The sequence below is a fragment of the Anolis sagrei genome, chromosome 3 (assembly GCF_037176765.1).
Source record: "Anolis sagrei isolate rAnoSag1 chromosome 3, rAnoSag1.mat, whole genome shotgun sequence".
NCBI classification, from domain to species: Eukaryota; Metazoa; Chordata; class Lepidosauria; order Squamata; family Dactyloidae; genus Anolis; species Anolis sagrei.
Genome location: NC_090023.1, coordinates 218064483 through 218090462, shown reverse-complemented (window position 1 = coordinate 218090462; position 25980 = coordinate 218064483). Strand labels below are relative to the sequence as shown.

General features: G+C 42.7%; 1 protein-coding gene and 1 long non-coding RNA gene across 3 annotated transcripts in view; one reads left to right on the top strand and one right to left on the bottom strand.

The window, feature by feature from the left end:
* GOLGA7B (golgin A7 family member B) overlaps positions 1-25980 on the bottom strand; it is a 49448-nt gene that overhangs the window by 18013 nt on the left and 5455 nt on the right. Inside the window, exon 1 of one of the 2 annotated variants that reach the window (XM_060768209.2) lies at positions 1782-2343. The exons of the other annotated variant lie outside the window; for it this stretch is intronic. Coding sequence (XP_060624192.1) covers positions 1782-1793 — 12 coding nt within the window. The 5' untranslated portion in view covers positions 1794-2343. Of the gene's footprint in view, positions 1-1781; positions 2344-25980 lie in introns of those variants that run through there. 2 annotated transcript variants of the gene reach the window in all.
* LOC132769877 (uncharacterized) lies at positions 12125-15249 on the top strand. Its single transcript, XR_009630931.2, has 2 exons — positions 12125-12230; positions 15077-15249. It is a non-coding gene; the product is annotated as an uncharacterized lncRNA (long non-coding RNA).

Sequence of the window (25980 nt, the reverse complement as noted above, 5' to 3'; positions counted from 1 at the left end):
GTCGTAGCTCAAAGCTATTAACATAAAACAGTTGAAGTACACAGTCATTAAATCCGCAACTACAAAGCCATTTATGAATAAGAAGGGAGGGAAACACACACACACACAAGGCAGTGATTGCACCAAACAACTAAAGCAAACAACACACATAGAAAATCTAAAATAGCTTGGTTGCTGTGAGTTTTCTGGGCTGTGTGGCCATGTCCCAGAAGCATTCTCTCCTGACATTTCACCCACATCTATGGCAGGCATCCTCAAAGGTCGTGAAGTCTGTTGGAAATTAGGCAAGTGGGGTTTATATATCTATGGAATGTTCAGGGTGGGAGAAAGAACTCTTGTCTACCTGACAAGTGCGAATTTTGCAATTGGCCAGCTTAATTAGCATTGAATAGCCTTGCAGCTCCAAGGGCTGACTTTTTTCTGCCAAACAGGAATCAAGGAACATGAAAGGCACTGCAGACTCACTCAACCAGAGAATTCGGCCATAGCAGAGCACTTGAACCAACTTGGACACAGCATATTATTTGAGAACACAGAAGTGCTGGACCACTCTAACAACCACCATGTCAAACTACAAGCATGTGTACAATTTCAACAGAAAGGAGGAAACCACAAAAATGAACAACATCTGGCTACCAGTATTTTAAAAAAAACTTTAAAATCACGACAGTAAACAACAACACTCAAAAACATGGGAATTCCAGACAACCAGGGCCAGCTAACACCTCCCAACATAGGATCCTCCCAGGCAGGAGGCAGCCAGGCTTTGAAGCTGCAAGGCCATTCAATGCTAATAAAGGTGGCCAATTGCAACATTCACACTTGCCTCAAGCAGACAGGAGTTCTTTCTCTCACCCTGGACATTCCACAGATATATAAACTCAATTTTCCTACTTTCCAACAGACCTCACAACCTCTGAGGATGCCTGCCATAGATGTGGGTGAAATGTCAGGAGAGAATGCTTCTGTAACCTAGCCATACAGCCCAGAAAACTCACAGCAACCCAGTGATTCCGGCCATGAAAGCCTTCGACAACACATAAAACAGCTTGCTTCTTCAAACCGGCCAAAGACATACCCGCAAGGAGTCTTGATACATTTAAAGGAGGGTCACTGCAAACAGGGGAAAGGAATAACAACCTGCTCAATAGCAATGTTGAGCTCTTCTCCTTAAAGGCAGTTCAGGGGTCCCGGGCTTTGGGCTGGCTGCGCTAGTGGCGACTCTGAGCGAATACATAATTCATGCCAACTCGAGAGAACTCACTGAATCTTAAAGGGAGGCATCTACACTGTCAAAGGAATGCAGTTCCCTGCGCGATGGGCCCTCGCCAAAGAGAGAGCCACGCCACAGGTGTCCCCCTTCCTTCTCCTCCTCCTCCTCCTTCCTCCAAGGCGCAGACAAGGCGCAATCTGGGTCTGCAGAAGGGAAGCTGCCTCCCTCTCGACCCCAGTCCTCTTTGGCTGGCCACCCTCCATCCCTGCGACCTCCTCTTCCTATGCGTTCAGGGGGAACCCAAGAAGCGCTCCCTTCCTGTCTTCATGTCTCCGCAGTTTACTCCCAAGTGAGGAGAGTAAACAGCGGCCTTTCTGGATCCCTATTCCTCCAGGTTTCCTCACCTCTGCCTTCCTTTAGCTGCAGAGGCTGCGGGGAAATCGGAACAGGGCCAGGAGAGGGGGTTTGGGTATCATTGATTTGGGGTGTCCTGCCGCATCGGGGGAAAGCCAAGGAAGCTTGAACGGAGATGTCCTGAGAGACAGGACTTGAGAGACAGGGCGCTCACCTCGGTTGCCATGTCGTGCCAGCCTGGGCGCTGATCCGAAGCGGATCCAGGAGGAGGAGGAAGAGGAGGAAGAGGAGGAGGCGCAGGCGGGGGGTTTCCCAAGGATCCGTCCTGGAGGCGCTGTCCCTGGTGCTGAAGGAGGCGAGCGGGAGCCGAGAAGATGGAAGCAGCGACGCGTTCTAATGCTGCGTTCTAATGCTGCTGCTGCTGCTATTGCCGGGGAGGGGGGCTCAGCGGCGGGTTGGGCGCTCTCCTTGGTGCTGAAGCCCGCGTTTGGAGGCGGAGGGGAGCGGGGCCGGCACTAGCGTCGCGCTCGCAGCCCACCCCTTCGCCAGCCCGAGCCTTTCAGCGGGCAGCCGCTTCGCCTCGCCTCGCTCGCCCTCCTCCTCCTCCTCCTCCTTCCCCTCCTCCCTGGCCCAAGCGCTCCATCACGAAGGGAGGGGAGGGGGCGGGCTGCCTGACTGCCTTCGTGGGCGCCGCATCCTCCCAGGGCGTCCCCCGCGATAGAGAGCCCGGCTTTGGCTCTGGCTCCGACTCGGAGGGACGCGGGGAGGCGGAGCCGACAAAGCCAAGGAAAGCACAACTCGCGTCGCTCATTTCCTGCTTCTCCCCCCCCCCCCCCCACCCAATCATCCTGGGGCTATCAGGCGTTGCTGCTAAACGGGATTGCGGGTGGGGGGGGGGGATTCTGACAAGCACTGTTGCTGCCTCCTCCTGAGATAGATAGATGTGCTGTGCATACACTGCCATTTTAACCATTATATAGTATGCATATATATATATACACACACACACACACACACACACACATGCATATACAGCAGGCATAGGCCAACTTGGGCCCTCCAGGTGTTTTGGACTCCAACTCCCTCCATTCCTAGCAGCCTCAGGCCCTTTTTCCTCCTGAGATGGATTGATGTGCTGCGCGTCTCGTGGTGCCAGAGCACAGTCTGTTCAGTGCCTTCCAAGTCGCCCAGTCTTCTGTGTGCCCAGGGGGAGTCTCTCATTTGGTATCAGCCATTGGTTGAGGTTCTGGGTTTGAGCCTGCCACTTTTGGACTCTCGCTTGCTGAGGTGTTCCAACGAGTGTCTCTGTAGATCTTAGAAAACTATTTCTTGATTTAAGTTGTTGACTTGCTGGCTGATAGCCAAACAAGGGGTGAGTTGGAGATGTCTCTGCCTTGGTCCTTTCACTATTGGCTGCTACTTCCCTGCGGATGTCAGGTGGTGCAATACTGACTAGATAGTGTAATTTCTCCAGTAGTGTAGGGCGCAGACACCCCGTGATAATGCGGCATGTCTCATTAAGAGCCACATCCACTGTTTTAGTGTGGTGAGATGTGTTCCACCTTGGGCATGCATACTCAGCAGCAGAGTAGCATAGCGCAAGGGTAGATGTCTTCACTGTGTCTGGTTGTGATCTCCAGGTTGTGCCAGTCAGCTTTCGTATGATATTGTTTTTAGCACCCACTTTTTGCTTGATATTCAGGCAGTGCTTCTTGTAGGTCAGAGCACGGTCCAGAGTGACTCCCAGGTATTTGGGTGTGCTGCAATGCTCCAGTGGGATTCCTTCCCAGGTAATCCTCAGAGCTCAGTATGCTTGTCTGTTCTTAAGGTAAAAGGCACATGTCCTTGTTTTAGATGGATTAGGGATCAGCAGGTTTTCCCTGTAATAGGCAGTAAGAGCACCTAGAGCTTCGGAGAGCTTCTGTTCAACCATCTCAAACTCCCTGCTTGAGCGGTAATGGCACAATAATCTGCATAGATGAAACTCTCTGTCCCTTCTGGCAGTGGCTGGTCATTTGTGTAGATGTTGAACATGGATGGAGCGAGCACGCTCCCCTGAGGCGGACCGTTCTTCTGTTTCCGCCATCTGTTTCTCTGGCCCTGGAACTCAACAAAAAAGCTCCAGAAGGAGAGTAAAAACCTGGCTCTGGGATCAGGCTTTTGAAGAATGTTGTTGTTCATTCGTTCAGTCGTCTCCGACTCTTCGTGACCTCATGGACCAGCCCACGCCAGAGCTCCCTGTCGGCCGTTACCACCCCCAGCTCCCTCAAGGTCAGTCCAGTCACTTCAAGGATGCCATCCATCCATCTTGCCCTTGGTCGGCCCCTCTTCCTTTTGCCTTCCACTTTCCCCAGCATAATTGTCTTCTCTAGGCTTTCCTGTCTCCTCATGATGTGGCCAAAGTACTTCAACTTTGTCTCTAGTATCTTTCCCTCCAGTGAGCAGTCAGGCTTTATTTCCTGGAGGATGGACTGATTGGATCTTCTCGCAGTCCAAGGCGCTCTCAGCACTTTCCTCCAACACCACAGCTCAAAAGCATCGATCTTCCTTCGCTCAGCCTTCCCTAAGGTCCAGCTCTCACATCCGTAGGTGACTACAGGGAATACCATGGCTTTGACTAGGCGGATCTTTGTTGCCAGTCTGATGTCTCTGCTCTTTACTATTTTATCGAGACTGGACATTGCTCTCCTCCCAAGAAGTAAGCGTCTTCTGATTTCCTGGCCACAGTCTGCATCTGCAGTAATCTTTGCACCTAGAAATACAAAGTCTGTCACAGCCTCCACGGTTTCTCCCTCTATTTTCCAGTTGTCAATCATTCTTGTTGCCATAATCTTGGTTTTTTTGACGTTTAGCTGCAACCCGGCTTTTGCGCTTTCTTCTTTCACCTTGATTAGAAGGCTCCTCAGCTCCTCCTCGCTTTCGGCCATCAGGGTGGTGTCATCTGCATATCTGAGGTTGTTAATGTTTCTTCCAGCAATTTTCACCCCAGCTTTGCATTCATCCAGCCCCGCACATCGCATGATGTGTTCTGCATACAAGTTAAAAAGGTTGGGTGAGAGGATGCAGCCTTGCCGTACGCCTTTCCCAATCTTGAACCAGTCTGTTGTTCCGTGGTCAGTTCTGACTGTTGCTACTTGGTCCTTGTACAGATTCCTCAGGAGAGAGACAAGGTGACTTGGTATCCCCATATCACCAAGAACTTGCCACAATTTATTATGATCCACACAGTCAAAGGCTTTAGAATAGTCAATGAAGCAGAAGTAGATGTTTTTCTGAAACTCCCTGCCTTTCTCCATTATCCAGCGGATATTGGCAATCTGGTCTCTCGTTCCTCTGCCTTTTCTAAACCCAGCTTGAACATCTGGCAACTCTCACTCCATGTATTGCTGGAGTCTTCCTTGCAGGATCTTGAGCATTACCTTACTGGCATGAGAAATAAGGGCCACTGTACGGAAGTTGGAGCAGTCCTTCGCATTTCCCTTTTTTGGTATGGGGATATAAGTTGATTTTTTCCAGTCTGATGGCCATTCTTGTGTTTTCCATATTTGCTGGCAAATGGCATGCATCACCTTGACAGCATCATCTTTTAAGATTTTAAACAGTTCAACTGGGATCCCGTCGTCTCCTGCTGCCTTGTTGTTAGCAATGCTTCTTAAGGCCCATTCAACCTCACTCCTCAGGATGTCTGGTTCTAATTCATTCACCACACCATCATAACTATCCTCAATATTATTATCCTTCCTATACAGATCTTCTGTATAGTCTCGCCACCTTCTCTTGATCTCTTCAGCTTCTGTTAGGTCCCTGCCATCTTTGTTTCTTATCATACCAATTTTTGCCTGAAATTTACCTCCAATGTTTCTAATTTTCTGGAAGAGGTCTCTTGTCCTTCCTATTCTGTTGTCTTCTTCCACTTCCATGCATTGCTTATTTAAAAATAGTTCCTTATCTCTTCTAGCTAACCTCTGGAATTGCGCATTTAACTGGGCATATCTCCCCTTACTATCACTGTTTCCTTTTGCTTTCCTCCTTTCTTGGGCTACTTCCAGTGTCTCAGCAGACAACCATTTTGCCTTCTTGGTTTTCTTTTTCTTTGGAACGTACTTTGTTGCCGTCTCCTGAACAATGTTGCGGACTTCTGTCCATAGTTCTGCTGGGACTCTGTTTACTAAATCTAGTCCTTCAAATCTGTTCTTCACTTCCACTGTATATTCGCTAGGAATGTTAGTGAGATCATATCTAACTGGTCTGTGTATTTTCCCTGATCTCTTTAGTTTTATTTTAAATTGAGCAATAAGAAGTTCATGATCTGAGCTACAGTCAGCCCCAGGTCTTGTTTTCACCGACTGGATGGATGTCCGCCACCTTTGGCTGCAAAGGATATTTGAAGAATAGTGCAGTGCAATATAATTGGAATATGTGCAATGACTACAGAACGGACTTTGACTACGATTTTTGGATGGTGTGATTTTAATTTTGAATGTCATTTTAAAATGTTTAAAATGTATTAATTTTAATTCAGTTGATTTTAAGCTCAATGTCTGTATGTGTTTAAGGCATTGAACAATTGCCATATGTAAGCCGCTTTGAGTTTCCCTTGGGGTAGAGAAAGGTAGGGTATAAATAGAGTAAATAAATAAATAAAGTGGCTAAACACTAAAAACTGTAACAATGTGTAAATTAAAGCCTAATGCGTATAACCATTAAAATATAAACATGGAAATATTTTTAAAATACAGGCAGTCCCTGAGTTACAAACATCCAATTGGCAAACAACTTATACTTAAGAACGGGAGTGAGACAACAGGAAGTGAGAGAAATCTACCCCTCAGAAGGGAAATTCACTCCTGAACAAGTTATCATGGAGGGAAAGGTGTCTCAGCTGAAGCTTTATCCCAATCCTTGTTTCTACAACAAGCCAAATTTTTCAAAATCCAATTAACACAGGGACAGAAAGTGAGATGAAATATCTGAATAGGGGCACAGACAGCAAAACAAACACTACAGGAGTGTTAACCCTTTCCTATGTTATCCAAAGCTAAAAATACTTTTTTGGCAAGAGTTACACTTAAAAATGTACCTATTCTGACTTATAAACTAATTCAGTTTAAGAACACCCTACATAACCTATCTTGTTTGTCACTTGGGGACTGCCTATACATAGAAATAGATACCTAATATGACAGCAGGGCCTCTAAAACTATAGGAGCTCAGCCAATATGTTTGTTAGGATTCTTCCACACTGCCCTATATCCCAGGATCTGATCCCAGATTATCTGCTTTAAACTGGAATATATGAGTCCCCACTATCAGATAATCTGGGATTATATCCTGGAATAAAGTGGTAGTGTGGAAGGGCCCTTAGACTATAACTCTAGATCCAGGGTTCAATTCCCCACTGGGACATGGAAACCAACTAAATGGCCTCGAGTGAGTTACATGCTATCACCCCCACCCCCCAAAAAACTCTGTGATACATTCACATTAGGGTCACCATAAGTCAGAAATTGCTTAAAAGCAAATAACAGCAGCAAATATGCAATGCATATTATCCTTTCTACTTGTTTCAGTTCCCCAAGTCTTCATTTTAAGGAGGAAGTAGCATTCGAGACCAATGGCTTTTGTTCCCCCTGACAGCTTCATTGCACTTCATTTGCACTTGTATTTGCATCTGTTGAAATAACCTCAGTCTACAGGGATGTGTTATTGCCCCAACCTTATTCTCCAGCTTCATCACTATGATACTTCAACTTGTTGATGGGAAGCTTTCCAGTGGAGTGGAAATTATCTATCGGACAGATAGCAAGCTATTTAACCTCGGCAGACTGAAAGCCAAAACCAAGGTCACAACAACATCTGTTATAGAACTCCAATATGCTAATGACAATGTAGTCTGTGCACATTCAGAAGAAGACCTACAAGTCACTCTAAACGCCTTTGCAGAAACATACAAGAAGCTCAGCCTGTCACTGAACATCGAGAAAACCAATCATCAGCTAATCCCTCTGCAATGCTAGAAATACAGCTTCATGGTGCAACATTAGAAAATGTTGACCATTTCTGCTACCTTCGCAACTACCTCTCCACAAAAGTCAACACTGATACTGAAATACTGAAATACAACACCGCCTGAGCTCTGCGAATGCAGCATTTTTCCAAATGAAGAAGAGAGTGTTTGAGAATTGGGACATATGTAGGGAGACCAAAATGTTTGTTTATAAAGCTATTGTCCTCCCAACCCTGCTATATGCCTGTGAAACGTGGACTGTCTACAAATATCACACTCAACTCCTGTAACTATTCCATCAGCGCTGCCTCTGAAAAATCCTGCAAATCTTTTGGGAAGCCAGGCAGACAAATGTCAGCATGCTGGAAGAAGCAAAAATACCTATGCCATCAACTCCACTGGACTGGCCACATTATCCAAATGCCCAATCACCGTCTCCCAAAACAGTTACTATACTCCCAACTCTAGAACAGGAAATGTAAAGTTGATGGACAGGAAAAGAGATTTAAATATGGGCTTAAAGCCAACCTTGAAAACTGTGGCATAGACGGTGAGAACTGGAAAGTCCTGGCCCTTGAGCGCTCTAACTGGAGGTCAACTGTGACCAGCAGTGCTGCAGAATTCGAAGAGGCAGGAATGGAGAGCAAAAGGGAGAAATGTGCCAAGAGGAACGTGTGTCAAACCAACCCTGACCAGGACCACCTTCCACCTGGAAACCGATGTCCTCACTGCGCAAGAACATGCAAATCAAGAAAAGGGCTCCACAGCCACCTGTGAACCCACCCCCAAGATACCAAACTTGGAGGACCATCATCCTTGAGCTATGAGGGATTGCCTAAGAGACAGGAAGTTTATACCAGAAACATCTTTCAGTCAGTCTCACTTTACTTTAGAGTAAAACATATTTCTTCAGAATAAAACCTCTTACTTCCTATGACAGGGGATGATATGTACATATACTGTCATTGTGTGTCTTCAAGTCATTTCCGACCTATAGCAAAGTGAACTTATCACAGGGTTTTCTTGGCCCCTTCAAATTTACCACAGCCTAAGTCCATGACAGGTAGACAAACACACTATGCAAAAATGCGTAATAAATTTCCTCCAAAAATCTTGTAATTCAAGCCAATACAATGAGCAATATGGATTGTCGAAAAGCTTGACACTGAAAAAAAAACCCTCTTCATCTTTCCATCAGCAGAGTGGATGATTTAGAGTCAATGCTATTCCAGCTGTTCACTGTCATGAATAGGGGCACTGCTGCATTTACCTGAACAGAGTCTGAAATGCTACCTGGTTTTCCAAACCTGCATTTATCTGCAGTGCAATTTTGCAATGAAAACATTTTAGCATACCTCCTTGTCTAATGCTGTTCCATGCATTAATCTGCCAAGTGTACCCAAAGTTGCATTGACAGATCTGCAAATACCATGTCCCTCTTCCAAACTTCACAAACAGAAATAAATGTTCAGCTGCATTTTGTAGATCATTGTGTAAATTGGTTTCAAAAAAATATGCTAAAATATTTCCTTCACTTCATGTCCAGCTCACTGTAAGCATCAAAAATCCCAGATTATTGGACTTATAAAATCTGTTCAGGCATTTTACATAGACTGCAGTTTGGAAAGAAAGGGAGAGGTGGCTGAACAGTAATTCAGCGAGGGTGTTTTGAGACCTGGGGAAGGTATCACATTTGTGAAAACAAGCTGATTTGGAACTATCCAAGGTAAAGCCAGTGCCATATATGCTAATCATCAGGAAATAATTAAGAGGTCTGATGAGACAGGTCATATGCATCAGTGTTCGCTTTAGAAGAATGCTGATTAGATTTCTGGTAGAATGAATGAGTAGGGCCCTGACATTCCTTAATACAGGCTGAGCATCCCTTATCTGGAATCCTCAAATCAAAAATTGTTCGCATGGGTGGCTGTGATCCTAATATCTTTGCTTTGTAACGGTTCAATGTATATAATCTTTGTTTCATGCATCAAAGTGTTTTAAAATATTGTATAGAACTACCGTTAGGTCAAGTGTATAAGATGTACATAAAACACAAACGGGTTTCATGTTTAGACTTGACTCTCATCTCATTATGTGTGCAAATTCAAAAATTTTAATTCCAAAATCTAAAAACAAATTTGAAACCCAAAATGATTTTGGTCCCAAGGATTTTGGATAAGGGCTACTCAATTTGTATTAACAGCCATGGCTTGAAAAGATTTCACACCTCTAGCACTGGAGCCCCCAGTAGTGCAATGGGTTAAACCCCCTGTGCTGGCAGGTGGGTTGGAACAGGTTGGAAATTCGAATCTGGGGAGAGCATGGATGAGCTCCCTCTGTCAGCTCCAGCTCCCCATGCAGGGAATGAGAGAAGCCTCCCACAAGAATGATAAAACATAAAAAAAATCCATGTGTCCCCTGGGCAGAGTCCTTGCAGACGGCTAATTCTCTCACACCAGAAGCAACATGTAGTTTCTAAAGTCGCTCCTAACACACACACACACACACAGACACAAACCTCTAGCACTTGGAAACGAGAACTACATTATTGTTTTATGCATTCTTATAGATGATAATAAGAAGTTAAAGGCCTTCTGAGATTAGGAGTAAAATGACAAACCATCATTTAGCAGGACTAAAGGTATATTACCTTGTAACATGGGAATGATGGATAGAGAGATAGATAGATAGATAGATAGATAGATAGATAGATATTTTTATTTATTTATTTACGACATTTATATGCCGCCCTTCTCACCCCGAAGGGGACTCAGAGCGGCTTACAAGGTATATATACATACAATATATTATTAACATAGTACAATATCAAGATAGATAGATAGATAGATAGATAGATAGATAGATAGATAGATAGATAGATGACCCTGAAAGAAATCTCAGTGTGCAGTAGCACTTTGCAAGATAGCATAACCAAAGGTTTTGGGTCTCTGTCCAAAGAGGTTACAATCATTCTAAACAGTCAAATCCATGTTCACATGCATGTGGAACAGCTACAGCAGGACTAGACAACTCTACAAGAGTCGGTTGGGGGGAGGGGAATCCCCTCTTATTCCCCAGCTGAGCAGCTTCTTCAGGCAAGGCTTTTTGACCAACATTAGAACTAGATTAGAACAGCCCCTGTGTTGTCCTCTTTTAGAAAGTGATTCAAAACTTACTTATGCTCCCAGGAATATGAAAAGCTAAATATGTGAACATCTGGCTTGCCAAATAAGGACTGCTTTAAGGATATGGCTTTTGAGTCTGGACATGGCCTTTTAACTATGGATATTGCTTTTAACCCCATTTATTGCTGCTGCATAATGTGTTTTATTGGTTTATTATTATTATTTATTTTTACAATTGAATGTTTACATTGTTCATTTGTTTTGCTTAATTTATTGTTCGTTATTTCATGTTGTAAGCTGCCCTGAGTCCCCATGGGGAGTTGGGGTGGGATATAAATAAAGATTGATTGATTGGTTACCATTTTGGCTAGAATACAGAATAAAAAAGAAATGAGGGACTCTGTGAGTGGTAGGTGTAGTTCACTTGTTTGTTTTCATGCTTGCTGAGAACTGGCTCAATTTACAGGCAGAAATTGCCTTGATAATAACAGCATTTTTGTTAATTGGAGGGTTTGGGAGGCTTTGGGGGATGGAGGCGTAGCTTCAGATTTACAAAGGTGATGTTCAGGTACCACTTGCAACCCATAGGCTATACTTTACCCACCCCACTCTATAAGGTAAAGGTAAAGGTTTCTCTTGACGTTAAGTCTAGTCGTGTCTGACTCTGGGGGTTGGTGCTCATCTCCATTTCTAAGCCAAAGAGCCAGCGGTGTCTGTAGACATCTCCAAAGTCATGTTGCCAGCATGACTGCATGGAGCGCCATTACCTTCCCACAGAAGCAGCATCTATTGATCTACTCACATGTTTTCAAACTGCTAGGTTGGTGGAAGCTGGAGCTAAAAATAGAAGCTCACCCCGCTCCCCAGATTTGAACCACCAACCTTTCAGTCAGCAAGTTCAGCAGCTCAGTGGTTTAACCCACTGCACCACCAGGTGGCCCACCCAGTCTATAGATATAGCTAAAAATAAGCATCTAAGGTGAAACAAGGAGGTTCTGAATAACTGAGGTCATTCCATAATTCCTTGTACTGCAATCACCAATGGTCTGTGTTCCAGGGTGGACTTCACTCCATCACTACAGGATTGTCCTTACGCCTCACCCCTTGGGTGACAGTGGAGGGATTAAATCTTCTTGCAACTCATTAATGAAAGGCTCGAAGACAAACATAGGAGGCTTTCCCTTAGCTGCTGTCATTTCTCCAAAGATTTTGCTGACATTTGAAAAACAATTTGCCTGCAGGACGCGAGTTGCCCTTGGGAAGGAAACATGCTTCACAAATCACTTGTGGCATTCAGTGGAGAGAGGAATCTGCCAGCATCGCTGGTTTACGGCAAGCAATTACGCCAGCTGCCTAATGGGCTCAAGCCAACCCCTTTTAGGTCAAGACTGCATCTGCCGCCAGACTCATTGTGAGCCTGACTGATTCACAGACAGAAACATTCATTGCATTTAGAGGAGGAATCCTGCATGGTTCTTGGACTCAGGGACACAAAGATGGGGCTAGGATTGCAACTGCAGCAAAAGCAAAGGTAGGCAAGGAGTAGCAAGGGTCACCTTCTCCATTGTGGAGTTTTGTCAAAGTTGGCACAGGTAAAAGTTGCTCATATTAGAGTTAATCAAACGCAACAAGTTTATACAGTTTAGTAGTACTGCATAACATTGCAATTTAATAGACATGCTGGCACTGGTTTCATCTGATCACTGTGGGCTGAACAGAACACAAAAATAACCGTTTGAATAATGTATTGAAAGTATATAGTCTACTTGCTACAAATTGGGAGGGGGAGATCTATATGTTTATATGCTCATTTCCACAGAGGAGGAGTTGGTAAGTGTCTGCCATTTGCACTGTGGTTCTCTTTCAATATTAACTCTACCAATTAATCAGACTGCAAATCTGAAGTGCAACGGAAGCCTTAGTTGATTAACCTACCAAGAAAATTGATCATTGCTTCCAGCTCTGGCTGACACTGATACAGGCTCTATCAGTCCTATTTAATTTGCACATGACATGAGTGGCCTGGCTTTCACACCAAATGAAAAAGCAACGGGAGGTAGTACTGCTGACCCAGCAACTTCTCTAAATCCAATAGGTTTTTAAGTAGTTATGGCAACAATTAGGAAAATAGTAATGCAGATGTAGGTCTAGAGAGCCATGCAACCAGCCTGGGACACATTATTTTTCCCATAGATACTGTTAAATCAGGGATGTGGAACCTGTGACCAAGTGGTATTTTGGATGACAATTATCCTCATCCCCATCGCTGCCTTTAGGCAATGGAAGTCAATGTTCTGTACCTGGAGGATCTGTAGTTCTCCGCAGAGAACTAAACATTTCCAAATCCTGCACTAAAGCAGAAACATTGGTTTAGAAGTTATGCTTGGCATAATAATCAAAGGGGGTTGTTCAGATAAGATTAGAAAATAAGTAAACATGACAGATTCATTGCAGAAACTATATATTATCTAAATAAACATTTTGGGATTTATATCAGGCCACTAAGATCAATAGCAAAGGCAAAACTAACGTAGATATTGTATGTCTCTTAAAAATAACTATAGAATGGGAAAGGTATTTGTAGAACAGGTGATGTTTTTTGATTACAGGTTCCATCAGCCATTACCATTTATGATGCTGGCTAATAATATTGCAAGTTGTAGTCCGAGAACATTGGAAAAGCCACAAGTTGCCCATCCTGAAAAATGCATGTCCAATATAAATACTCAGTTTCAGATAGAGGGAGCTCATCCGCACTCTCCCTGGATTTGAACCTCTGACCTGTCAGACTTCAGTCCTGCCAGTACAAGGGTTTAACTCATTGCACCAATGGGGGGTCCTATTAAGAAATACAATAATAATATAATACTTTATTTATATCCCGCCACCATCTCCCCTAAGGGACTCGGAGCAGCTTACACACAAAACATACATTTCAGTATGATAGCACATGTGTGTGTTACAATCATCCTTTAATTAAAATAATCTCAGGGAGGAGGGGTTGCTTGGAAAAAAAGAGATTTAAAAATATGGAACATTAAAGAGGACACTCTACATATAGCTTGCAAAACGTAACACTGCGACAATAATGGGATGTGTGCTTCTACGGCTATTTAGTGCTGTTTAGTATTCAAGAGAGTGCTGGAATAGCATCCAGATGCAATTTTACAGCCTGGCAATGAGTGAAGATATTGCTTTTTTGAATCTCCACTTAATACATGCAGATCCAGAGAAGAAAGCGCAGCCAGCTATTGCAGTGCTATCCTTTGTCATCCTCCGGTAACTGCTAAATGGCCAGGAATATTGCCTTCCTCATGAGGCAGAGGGAGGTTATTAAAGGAGAAGGGAATACCCGTTTCTGTCAACTCCATGAAGTGACATATATAGGCATAACCCAGAATAAACCAGTCTATGTCACCAACAGAATTCAACTCCTAGTCTAATAGGAGGACTGTCCAGAATCTGAAAATAAATCAAGAATTTCCAGAGCACACTCTAATATGATCAAAGTTTTTAAAAGTTATTTTAAAAAATATTTCTAAATTATGCTGGGCCATGGTGGCACAGCGGGTTAAACCACAAAGCTGCAGAACTTGCTGATCAGAAGGTCAGCGGTCTGAATCCGTGGAACAGTGTGAGACCCGGTTTCTGTTAGCCCCAGAGTCTGCCAACCTAGCAGTTTGGAAACATGCAAATGTAAGGAGATCGATACTGTTTCTGCAGTAAGGTAACGGTGCTCCATGCAATCATGCTGGCCATATGACCTTAGAGACATCTAAGGACATTGCCAGCTCTTTGCCTTAGAAAGAGAGATGAGAACCACCACCACCACCCCAGAGTCAAAATCAATTAGACTATGTCAAGGGGAAACCTTTACCTTTACTCTTACATTATGTTGCTCCATTCTGTACTCTCTAGATTGACAGGGATTATGTTTGAGCACCACAGGAAGTCCAGACAGCAAAACTTAGCTAGGGAAAATTATCTGTTTGTTGTTGTTGTTTTTTGTTTGTTTGTTTTTGGACAAATTTGACATTTGTGTTCCTTTAGTGCAACCAGAATCCATCTAGAAGTACTTTCCAAAAAATCATCCTCCATTGTTCCAGAAAACAACACAATGCCTGTGTTTTAGCAGGGTGGGAGCAGAAACAGAAATTATTTGTTCAGAATGAACAGAACAAGCTTTTCACAAAGACATGGCCCAATAGTGGTAGTGTGTCCCAAGAATCAGAACATTTTACTAAATTAACCCTTATGCCCTATGGCTATTATTTAAGGAAATTACCAATACACACACATTGGGTTACTGTTCAAGAATTCCCTGAATATAGAGATAAATATAGAATTGACTAACGTGCTGTTTTCCTCTTTCAATAGCAAGCCCCCTATGCAATGGTCCCATTTTCCACACCTTCCTGAGCCACGTGGACACCAGCCCTTCTGTGACGACAATCAGGAGTCCTCTTCCCAGCAGGCAAAAGGGACATGTTGTGTTTCTATGGCAACACTTCTGCCTTTGGATATATGAATAAAAGATTTCCACTTGTGCACTCACAGCGGTCTTCCACTGTAAAGGGCTCAAGCCTTGCTATTCTACCCCGGATCGTTTTTTTCTCCAGAGGGGAAATCTACACATACACACACACACTCACAGAAAAAACCACAGCATCTCATTGATGTCCATTCCTCAGTTGCTCAGCTAAGGAATTCTCCACCCAACACAGATAGTGCAATCTGGAAAAAGTAACTTTTACTACCTCTAAGAAAAGGTATAGCTACACTTTTAACCAACACCACTACTGACTGGGAAGAATAGTGGGGGGGTTTTTTACCATTTGTATTTAATTTGCTAATAAAATCCTTTAGCTGGTTCAACCAGAGGTGGGTTCTTTTGTGATTCTCTAGATATACAAGCCTTCTACCTGACCTTTTGCAAATATTAGAGGCAGGACTGATTGGAGCATTTGGTTGCCCCCATTTCCTCACCAAAGCCATGAAATGTCTGAAGTGAAGAGAATGGGATGTTTCAGCAGTGAATCCTCCTGAAGAGAATATTCAGCTGGGCTTCCCTATTCTGTGTGCTTCGTTGTCTCTTCTGCCCAGGGCTAGTGCTGCACTGCATTACTCCAGCCATCACTCATGCCAGTGACAGAGAACCCAGCAGAAGTCACTGCTTGTACAGCGCTGCTGCTATTCTGTGCTATTGTCACATAGGCATGGGGCTTGTCACATAAGGCCTGGGGTGATGTGACAAGCCCCATGCCACAAATAGATAGCAACCCCACATACCACGCACTGGCATCTTTTGCACTTCAGCCTGGTATAAGAACCATTCATCTGGGCACACAGAAGGAATACTGCTCAAACCTCCAGATAAGATTGACCAAAGGAACTCTGAACTATTAGCCCCCATTCCTACATCCATCCGCTGTTGCCAGAGGAATGTTGAGCCTCAAGGTCAAGCATCATTGTAGAGAATGTATCTGGCTTTCCCATTACACTAGCAAAAAGCCTCATGATGTTCTTCTGACCAAGCCTGAAAGGTTATAGAGATGGAGCAGGAGGAATAAGAAGGCCTGGGGAGACAAGCCAGTATAAGCCTACTACCCACAACCTATTTATTTATTTATTTATTTATTTATTTATTTATTTATTTATATATCGGAAGCAAGTTGAGGCTACAATTAAAATGCATTTAAAAACACAAAGTTTTAAAAACTTGGCATTATGTTAATTGTCCTTTGACCAGAAGCTGGCCACTTGGAGCGCCTCTGGTGTCGCTGTATAAGGTCCTCCATTGTGCATGTGGCAGGGCTCAGACCACATTATAGTAAGTGGCTGTGGTTTGCTCTTCTCCACACTCGCATGTCGTGGACTTAACTTTGTAGCCCATTTCTTAAAGTTAGCTCTGCATCTCATGGTGCACCTTCCAGGTCGCCCAGTCTTCTGTCTGCCCAGAGTGGAGTTTCTCATCCGGTCTCAGCCACTGAGTAAGGTGCTGGCTTTTAACCTGCCACTTTTGGATTCTCACTTGCTGAGGTGTTCCTGCAAGTATCTCTCTCGATCTTAGGAAGCTATTTCTTGATTTAAGCCATTGGCATGCTGGCTGACAGAGGATGGACCAGAGATTTCACTGCCTTGGTCTTTTCATTATTGGCTGCTACTTCCCAACAGGTGTCAAGTGGCGCAATACCACTTAAACAGTATAATTTATCCAGTAGGGTGGGGCATGGACATCCTGTGACAATGTGGCATGTGTCATTGAGAGCCCCATCCACTGTTTTAATGTGGGGTGATGTATTCCACACTGGGCATGCGTATTCAGCTGCAGAGTATCAAAGCGCAAGGGCAGATGTCTTCACTGTATCTGGTTGTGATCCCCAGGTTGTGTCAGTCAGCTTTTATACAATATTATTTCTAGCACCCACCTTTTGCTTGATATTCAAGCAGTGCTTCTTATAAATCAGAGCATGGTCCAGAGTGACTCCCATGTATTTTGGTGTACTGCAATGCTCCAGTGGGATTTCTTACCAGGTAATCCTCAGAGCTCGAGATGCTTGTCTGTTCTTAAGATAGAAAGCACACATCTGCATTTTTGATGGATTTGGAATGGATTAGGAATCAGCTGTAGTAGTCAGTAAGAGCACCTAAAGCTTTGGAGGGCTTCTGTTCAACCATTTCAAAGCTCCCTGCTTGAGCGGTGATGGCACGATCGTCAACTTAAATAATACTCTCTTTACCTTCTGGCAGTGGCTGGTCATTTGTGTAAATGTTAAATACTGATGGAGCAAGCACGCTTCCCTAAGGCAGGCCATTCTTCTGTTTTTGCCATCTGCTTCTCTGGCCCTGAAACTCAACAAAAAGCTCCTGTTTTGTAGCAGATTTCCTATGAAGCAGGTGAGGTGGTAGTCCTTTGTGATATTATAATTTTTTTCTGAGGAGAAGGCAATGATTTACAGTATCATATGCTGCTGACAGGTCTATGAAGACAGAGCCTGTAATCTGCTGCCTTTCAAAACCATCTTCTATGTGTTGAGTCAGTTTCAACACTTGTGATGTGCAGCTTTTGCCTTTCCTGAAACCAGCTTGCTGTGGAATCATACATTTTTTTTCCATAATTCTATGCAAAATAAGTCTCTCCAGAACTTTATAGAGATGGTACAACAGGAAATTGGTCTATAGCTTTTTGGATCAATGCAGTCTTTGCCTGGTTTCAAAATGGCTATGATGCTTGCTTTCCTCCAAATTTTAGGGAAATCTGTGTTCTTCAGTCAGCAATGGGGATTCCATCTGGCACAATCCCATTTCCTTCCTTGTGTCTCCAAAAGAGAAACTCTATCAGTATACCTCTCCAATCAGCCTATAGGAGAAGGACATTATAGTTCAAGGCACGCATCAATGTTCTGAAGAACTAAAGGAGCAGTGTAATTGATGGTGACATTAACTACTGAGCTATCAAGGCAATGTGGCATTTAGAATTTAGACACCATTTCAACAGACATTCACTTTTGAAAGCAGTCTCAATGGCATTTTAGTAGCAGGCTAGAGTTTGTGAGAGGAATGAAAATGGTGAGAAAGAAATATCTCTATTCAGCACTTACACCATTATTTCTTTTATTTCAAACTTTGCTCTGGTGCACAGGTAAGAAACATGTAGCTCAACCTCCAAAATTTGTTGGGTTTTGTCTCCCATCATCCCTAGACAGCACAGCCAATGTAGGGAGATCATGGGAAATGCTGTTTTATCTACAGCAATTGCTGTATTTTATAGTTTTTACCAGAGGCTACTGTGAATTTATGATGTTGTGTTGATTGTTTATTGTCTACTCTTATGTTTTGTTTTGCACTTAATAATAATCATCATCATCATCCTTATTTGTACCCCGCCACCATCTCGGGGCTCACAGAAGCACTCCAAGTGCCACATGTAGACAACAATACATAATTATAAATACAATGGCATAAGTATAATCAACAGCACATAAAAATCTCATTGATAAAATTATAAAATTTTGAAAATTATAAAACTCCTAAAACGCAGTGGAACCTGTGGGCCAGCTATCTGTCATAGCAATCAAAGTGCGGGCCAGTACTATAAATGTTTCATCACATTAGCTATGGATTACTCAGGATCAAATGCCTGTTTGAAGAGCCATGCTTTTAGACTCATGCAGAAGGCCTGAAGAGAGGGGTTTAATGTAATTTCTTTAGGGAAGGTATTCCAGAGTCAGGGAGCCACTACCGAGAAGGCCCCCTCTCTTGTCCCCACCAACCATGTTTGAGACAAAGGTGGGACCGAAAGAAGGGCCTCCACTGCAGACCTTAATGCCCACGTCAGTTCATAGAAGGAGATGCAGCATATAGGGCTTTCTCTGCACTTTGAATTGGGCCTGGAAATTTATTAGGAGCCAATAGAGCTGCTTTAAAAGGGAGTGGTATGCTCCCTAAAGCTTGCTCCAGAATCCAGATAATATTCTGGCTGCTGCTCTTTGCACTAGCTGCAGTTTCCGAGTCATCTTAGAAGGCAGCCCCATGTAGAGTGCATTACAATAGTCCATTCTGGATGAAATAGTCCATTCTGGATGTAATTAAGGCATAGACCACCATGGCTAAGTCAGGCTTCTTGAGGTACAGTCGCAGCTGGCACACAAGTTTTAACTGTGCAAAATCCCTCCCAGCCACCACTGATACATGAGCCTCAAGTGTTGTTGTATTTTGCATGACATACCTTGAATGTTTTCTGAGCCTCCCCAAGTCCCTCTGGGAGAAGGTGGTAGATATAAACAAAACCATAGTATGTCACAGCAGACGAGATCTACATGCTGGATTTCGTATCACGAAATCACAAGTCGAACACTTCCCAAGCATCTAGGACTGTGTGATGTATTTTCGAATGATGTGCGCAGATCCAAGTAAGGTGGCCTTATGCAGTTGACAGATCATGATTTTGTCAATGTTTATTGTTTCCAAATGCCAGCTAAGATCTTTTGGCATGGTACCTAGTGTGCTGATGACCACTGGGACCACCTGTACTGGTTTATGCCAGAACCTTTGCAGTTCGATTTTGAGGTCCTGATAACGGCTGAGTTTTTCCTGTTGTTTTTCCTCAATGCGACTGTCACCCGGTATGGCGACATTAATAATCCAAACTTTTTTCTTTTCCACAATTGTTATGTCTGGTGTATTGTGTTCCAAAACTTTGTCAGTCTGTATTCGAAAGTCCCACAATAAACAAATTATTGTTGTTGCTGCTATTATTATTATTATTATTATTATTATTATTATTATTATTATCTGCTGGAGGACTACGTAATCGCCACTTCTGCTCACGTCAAATATAATTTGTGGGATTGTTTTAATAATTTAAAAATTCTGCAAAAGTCATTTGGCAATAAAGAAAATATTCTAAGAGAAATACTACTAGAAAACTGGAACAAACAACTTAGATTAGTTCAGAAATAATTGGATTTCAATTCCTATCTTCTCTGGATGACTGAAGTTGACAGGAAGCGAAGCCCAACAAGATGTAGAGATCTGTATATGGGATAAGCTTTGTCTGAGAACAGGCAATTGCTCGCAGTGCTGAGAATTGTGTTGTGACTGAGCAAACAGGCCAGAACATCAAATGTGACTTGTCTCACGTGGAGACAGTGATAAACAAATGATCTCAGCTATCTTGGCTGTCATCTCTGTGATTCAGTTTTATCCTAAATGGCTGGATGTTCCTCAAACCGGGGAGATGGAATTTGTCACCCCATATGCACTGGGGGAGGCAGGAGAGGGTGTTCACAGGTTGTTGGGTTAGGCAATGCAGAGTTATTTTTAGAACTGGTGCAATACTGACTCAGTGTACATTTATGCAGGTTTTGTTCCATATTCCCAGCTGGTATATATGTGAAAGCTCAGAGATTTTCTCGCACAATCCATCCCAGGTTTTATGCTGCTCTGGGAGATAAGGGAGCACTTAGAGAAACAGCTAGCGGTGAGTTAGAATATATTGTACTATATACCATATAATTAAAGTTGTCTGCCTGGTTGGCCCCAAAGGCATCTCTCTGTTTCTGTGTCTCTCCTTTCATCCAGCTTCCCATCTTTTGGGACACAGCAACACACGGCAGCATTTGAAAGGAGCATGGAGAGAAAAGGGAAAATGGGGAACGTGCTGATGCTACAGAAGACCCAACACTCTTGAGACTTTTCTCAGAAAAATCGAGCAGGTCCTAAGGGAACAACATTATATAATCTCTCCCTTACTACTAGCATAACCCTAATATCGCATGGAAGTTGCTACCATGGCCACGTCTCCCAAAGTACTTGAAAGCCATATACAGCAATCATGCCATTATTGTTACTAGGTTGTTTACTTTTGCACAAAAAAATTCAGGTTTTGCAAATATTTTAAATTCCATTCCTTTCACACATAATTTGAGAAAATATTATTATTATTATTATTATTATTATTATTATTATTAGCTTTATTTGTACCCTGCTACCATCTCCGCAAGGGACTCGGTGCAGCTTATATGAGGCCAAGCCCAAAGTACATCAAACAAAACATCAATAAACAATCAATAAAATACAAATCATATAAATCACACAAACAAAAAACAATCAATAGTGACATAAACAATTTTAAAAATGGCCGGGCCAAATGTAATAGATTAAAATTGAAAATATGCTGACGTGAACAAGGTAAAATATAAGTAGGATAGGATTTTTCGGAGAGCAATGTGGGAGCACAGTCCATCCTAAGTCAGTATTAAAGTGCATTTTGAGGACATATTGTTGAGAGTTCTCCTTATTCTGGGAAGGCACACTGGAACAACCACGTTTTCAGGCTCCTCCTAAAGACTGCCAACATTGGGGCATGTCTAATGGCCCTGGGAAGTGAGTTCCAGAGTCGGGGGCCACCACCGAGAAGGCCCTCTCCCTCGTCCCCACAAATCGCGCCTGCGAAGGAGGTGGGAGCATAAGCAGGGCCTCACTAGATGATTGAAGAGATAGTGTGGGTTCGTACACAGAAATGCAGTCACGCAGGTAGGCGGGTCCCAAACCGTTCAGGGCTTTGTAGGTAAGAACCTGCACCTTCAGGTAGGATCTTCCCAGCATATATACACACACAAAGGAAGGATATGTCTCCACTCATTAGACATATCTATAGACTCTTCACACATGCATTTTCCATGGTTTTATGAAGAGAAGACTTAATTCTTCCCTAATCTGCAGTCAAAGAGGTTTTTACAGAGAAGTGTACAATTCACTTATCTGAACCTTGCTTTTTGCACACCGAGAACTGGCTTTGATAGCACCTGGCAGATGGTGCACCTTCCCAGGAGTCCCTTGTTATTGCCAAGGCAGTGACATCACATGGTAGAGCAAAACAAGGGAAATTAACCTTTTCATTAAGTCAGCTGTAGATCAGGATCCCAGCCAGTGTCACCCACCTGAAGAATACTGAGCTGTCCCTATGTGTAAGGCATACCTTTATCTCCAGCATCTAAACCTCCACTCTTTAGGCAGGAGAGTAGATAGGTACTTAAAAGGTTTAGGACATATTTATTTCTTTATTGGTTTGCTTCACTTGTATACCGCTTTCTTCCCCCAGCAGGGGACTCAAAGCAGTTTCCAACATAATTGTGGCAAAATTTAATGCCTCTTATACAGAAACCTAACGTAACTATAATAACATACAATTATCAATAAAATTATAAAACACGAATTATAAAATATTAAAACATGGAATTAAAAACATATTAATATAAACATTTTAAATCACACAATCCAACAATCATAGTCCAGGCTATTCCAAATATCATATCTATTGCACATAATCCCTGATCGTTTCTTGTACTGCTTACTGCCCAAAGGTTTGTCCCATAACCAAGTTTTCACTTTTCTTCTGAAGGCCAGGAGGGAGAGTGCTGATCTAATTTTGTTGGGGAGGGACTTCCATAGCCAAGGAGCCACCACTGAGAAGGGCCCATCTCTCATCCCCACCAATTGTGCTTGTGAGGGAGGAGGAAGAGCAGGGCCTCCCTAAACTATCTTAATCTCTGAGATGGTCCATAAAGGGAGATATGTTCGAACAGGTAAGCTGGGCCGGAACTGTTTAGGGCTTTATAGGCTAAAGCCAGCACCTTGAATTGTGCTTGGTACAGACTCGCAGCTAGTGGAGCTGGCATAACAGAGGGGTTGTATGCTCCCTGTACCCTGCTCCAGTGAGTAATCTGGCTGCCATCCATTGGACAAATGGAAGCTTCTGAACAGCCTTCAAAGGCAACCCTACGTAGAGTGCATTGTAGCAGTCTGTACGGGTTGTAACCAGAACATGGACTACTGTAGCCAAGTCTGACTTCCCATAGATCTAAAAAAGAGGTAGGATCTTCTACTTCTACTGTATGCACAAAAGATCAAGGCTGAAGTAAATTATTTATATGTATGCAAATGTAAAAAAAAAAATCAAAATTTTATTGGAAATTCACAGAAGGTAAATTAATAAATGTCCCATTTAAATCACTCCAAATAAATTCTTCACGTAATTTATCTCCACCCCCCAGATGACCCCAAACAATAATTTCTTTTTACTGGGAGTACATTAATTGAAGAGGAACTACTCTTGTAGACTCATCTATCACTGAGATTCAAATTAATTATTTTTAATAATTAAAGGAAATTTTCTTATCACGATATGAGAACAAATGCAATAGAGGCATACAATGTGAGTAGAGAAATAGCAGGTTGCTTCTTTCCAAGGCTACACATTAATTAAAGAATTAATTTTCCACATAGATCTGGATTGTTAATCAAATTCCCCTCGAATTAATTATTTCCATTCATCATAAATGCTACCTTTATCAACAGTAGGTCTAAGAAGGAGGGAAAACATCAGGAGGTGTAAAAGAAATTAAACACCGTTCCCAAGAGTAGAATGAGTGCACATGAGAGTTATTTAGCACTGATTACTCAAAGTTCTGATTTATTGTATTAGATATTAAAGATACACACACACAGCTACCACCCTGTTCAGCAGTACTGTAGTTTAGTAGCCAAACTTATGATCCTGTAACTTTTGGAATTCACAGTTACATTTTTAATGATCCAATATGACCCTTAAAAAGTATCTCTTAAGCCAGACAGGAGCACGAGCAAAGAGTTTACAAGGCACTGCAGATGAGGGAATTGGGAAACTACATCTGCATCATTATCCTAGTGCTTTGAGAGAAGAAGCTGCACCAGGACCGCAAGGGGTCTCTCGCCAACTACCTGTCCTCAAGGTTGCCCATCTTTTTGCACACATCTCTTCCTTTCTCTCTGATCTACATCACCTAGGAAAGACATCTGCTGAAGTACTGCTAGCTGCAAAAGGTACATTTGGACCAAGTGGTCTCATCTGACATAGCTATGACAACTGAGCTCCATTGCCATAGTTACATCTCATAATAGAGCATCTCAGCCAAACATTTTTCAAATGAGAGTTTCACTTTGATGGGCTTTCTGTCTGCATGCGCAGATGTGGCAATCCTGACATGTAGTTTAATAAAGGCTTCCAAAAATTATCCAAGCACAGATTAACCCCCCCCCCCCCCATCATCACTTTGCAAGGCTCAATTTTTTTTAAAAAAAACTTTCTTCATATATTTGCAGTTTGTGATTGGTCCCTGAGGAATATTGTTCAAATGCAAAGGATCTTGTAATGAAAAAGTGTGTAAAGAAAATGAAAAGGTTATAGGATGACAGAGTAGGGAGGACACAAAATTTTGAAATAAGGAATAAAAGGTGACATTAAGTCACCCTAACATTAAGTCTAGTCATGTCCGACTCTGGAGGGCGGGTGCTCATCTCCATTTCTAAGCCAAAGAGCCAGTGTTGTCCACAGATGCCTCCAAAGTCATGTGGCCAGCATGACTGCATGGAGTGCTGTTACTTTCCCACTATTGATCTACTCACATTTGCATGTTTTCAAACTGCTAGGTTGGCAGAAGCTGGGGCTAACAGCGGGAGCTCACCTCACTCACCACATTTGAACCGCCAATCTTTCAGTCAACAAGTTCAACAGCTCAGCAGTTTAATGCACTGTGCCACCAGGGGTCTCAAAAATAAGGAATATAAATGCAGAATTTGCAGGATTCAAATGCTTATGGGAAGATAACCAGTAGGCTCAACCAGGGTATACGAGTCTTGTCTTTTGCCTCACCAGATTTTGTACTGATGCCAGTCCTGCCAAGTACAAAGATTCAAAGGAGGGGGGGCACCATGAGGGCAGGTAGCTAGAGAGACACCTTGGGGTTCTGCTGCAGTTGCTTCTCTCAAAGAACTGGGATAATGATGCAAATGTAATTTCCCATTTTTCTAGAGGTTATCTATAAAAATCCAAAGGTCATATCGACATTCACATAACTTGAATGCCGCTTCATACCAATAATTTAAAAATAAAAGCTTCTCATATACTAAACTTTAGGAAGAATGTTTCCTTTACCTTTCCCTAATATGCTAGTTTTCTATAGGCAGGAGATATCTTGTCTGTCTGTCTGCATATCTATAATCTCATCTATTTATCTGTCTTTGGAGAAGCCAATATGTGAGCCAACTCCCCATGCAAAACAGAAATAAAATTAGAAATTCCAAAAACAATAGGGATAACAGAAATTTGTCAATGTAAACTCCCGCATTGAATTAGGATCTAATATACCCTCTCCATCAAGATATCTATTACATTCCGTTTACTTCACAATCTCATCACTGTTAGTTCACTTCCAGATGAAGGTTGAGTCACCCTTATCCAGAAATACGAAATCCAAGGTACCCCAAAAACTGAAGGTTTTTGCTGCCAACTGCTCACTTCTGTCTTTAGGGAAAGAAGGCTAGTTCAGTACCCACTACATTTGTCTTCAAGGAGCCCTGATCGAGGAAAGGGAAAAAAGAGATGAGGGGAAAGATCCCACTTATACAAAGCCCCTTTAAAAAGCTAAAAGGGCAAAAAATGTGCTGACAGTCCAAGAGGAAAAGCTCAGGAGGCATTATACTCCTATTCCATATCCCCCATTCATTACATATACGCAAATAGTAGGCTTGGGTAACAACAGAAAAATTTGTTTCTAAACTCGTTTCGTTTTTAGGGGTCCATTGTGTTTCGTTTTTTTAAAGAATTCCGAAATTTTCCTTTTAAAAATTTTGAAATTTACGAAATTTTGTATAATTACTAATCAATTGGTTAATGGCGGACGTGATTGCGCAATATGCTAAAAAAACCTCCAAATGGGACAGGGGGAACTTCTGAAGCT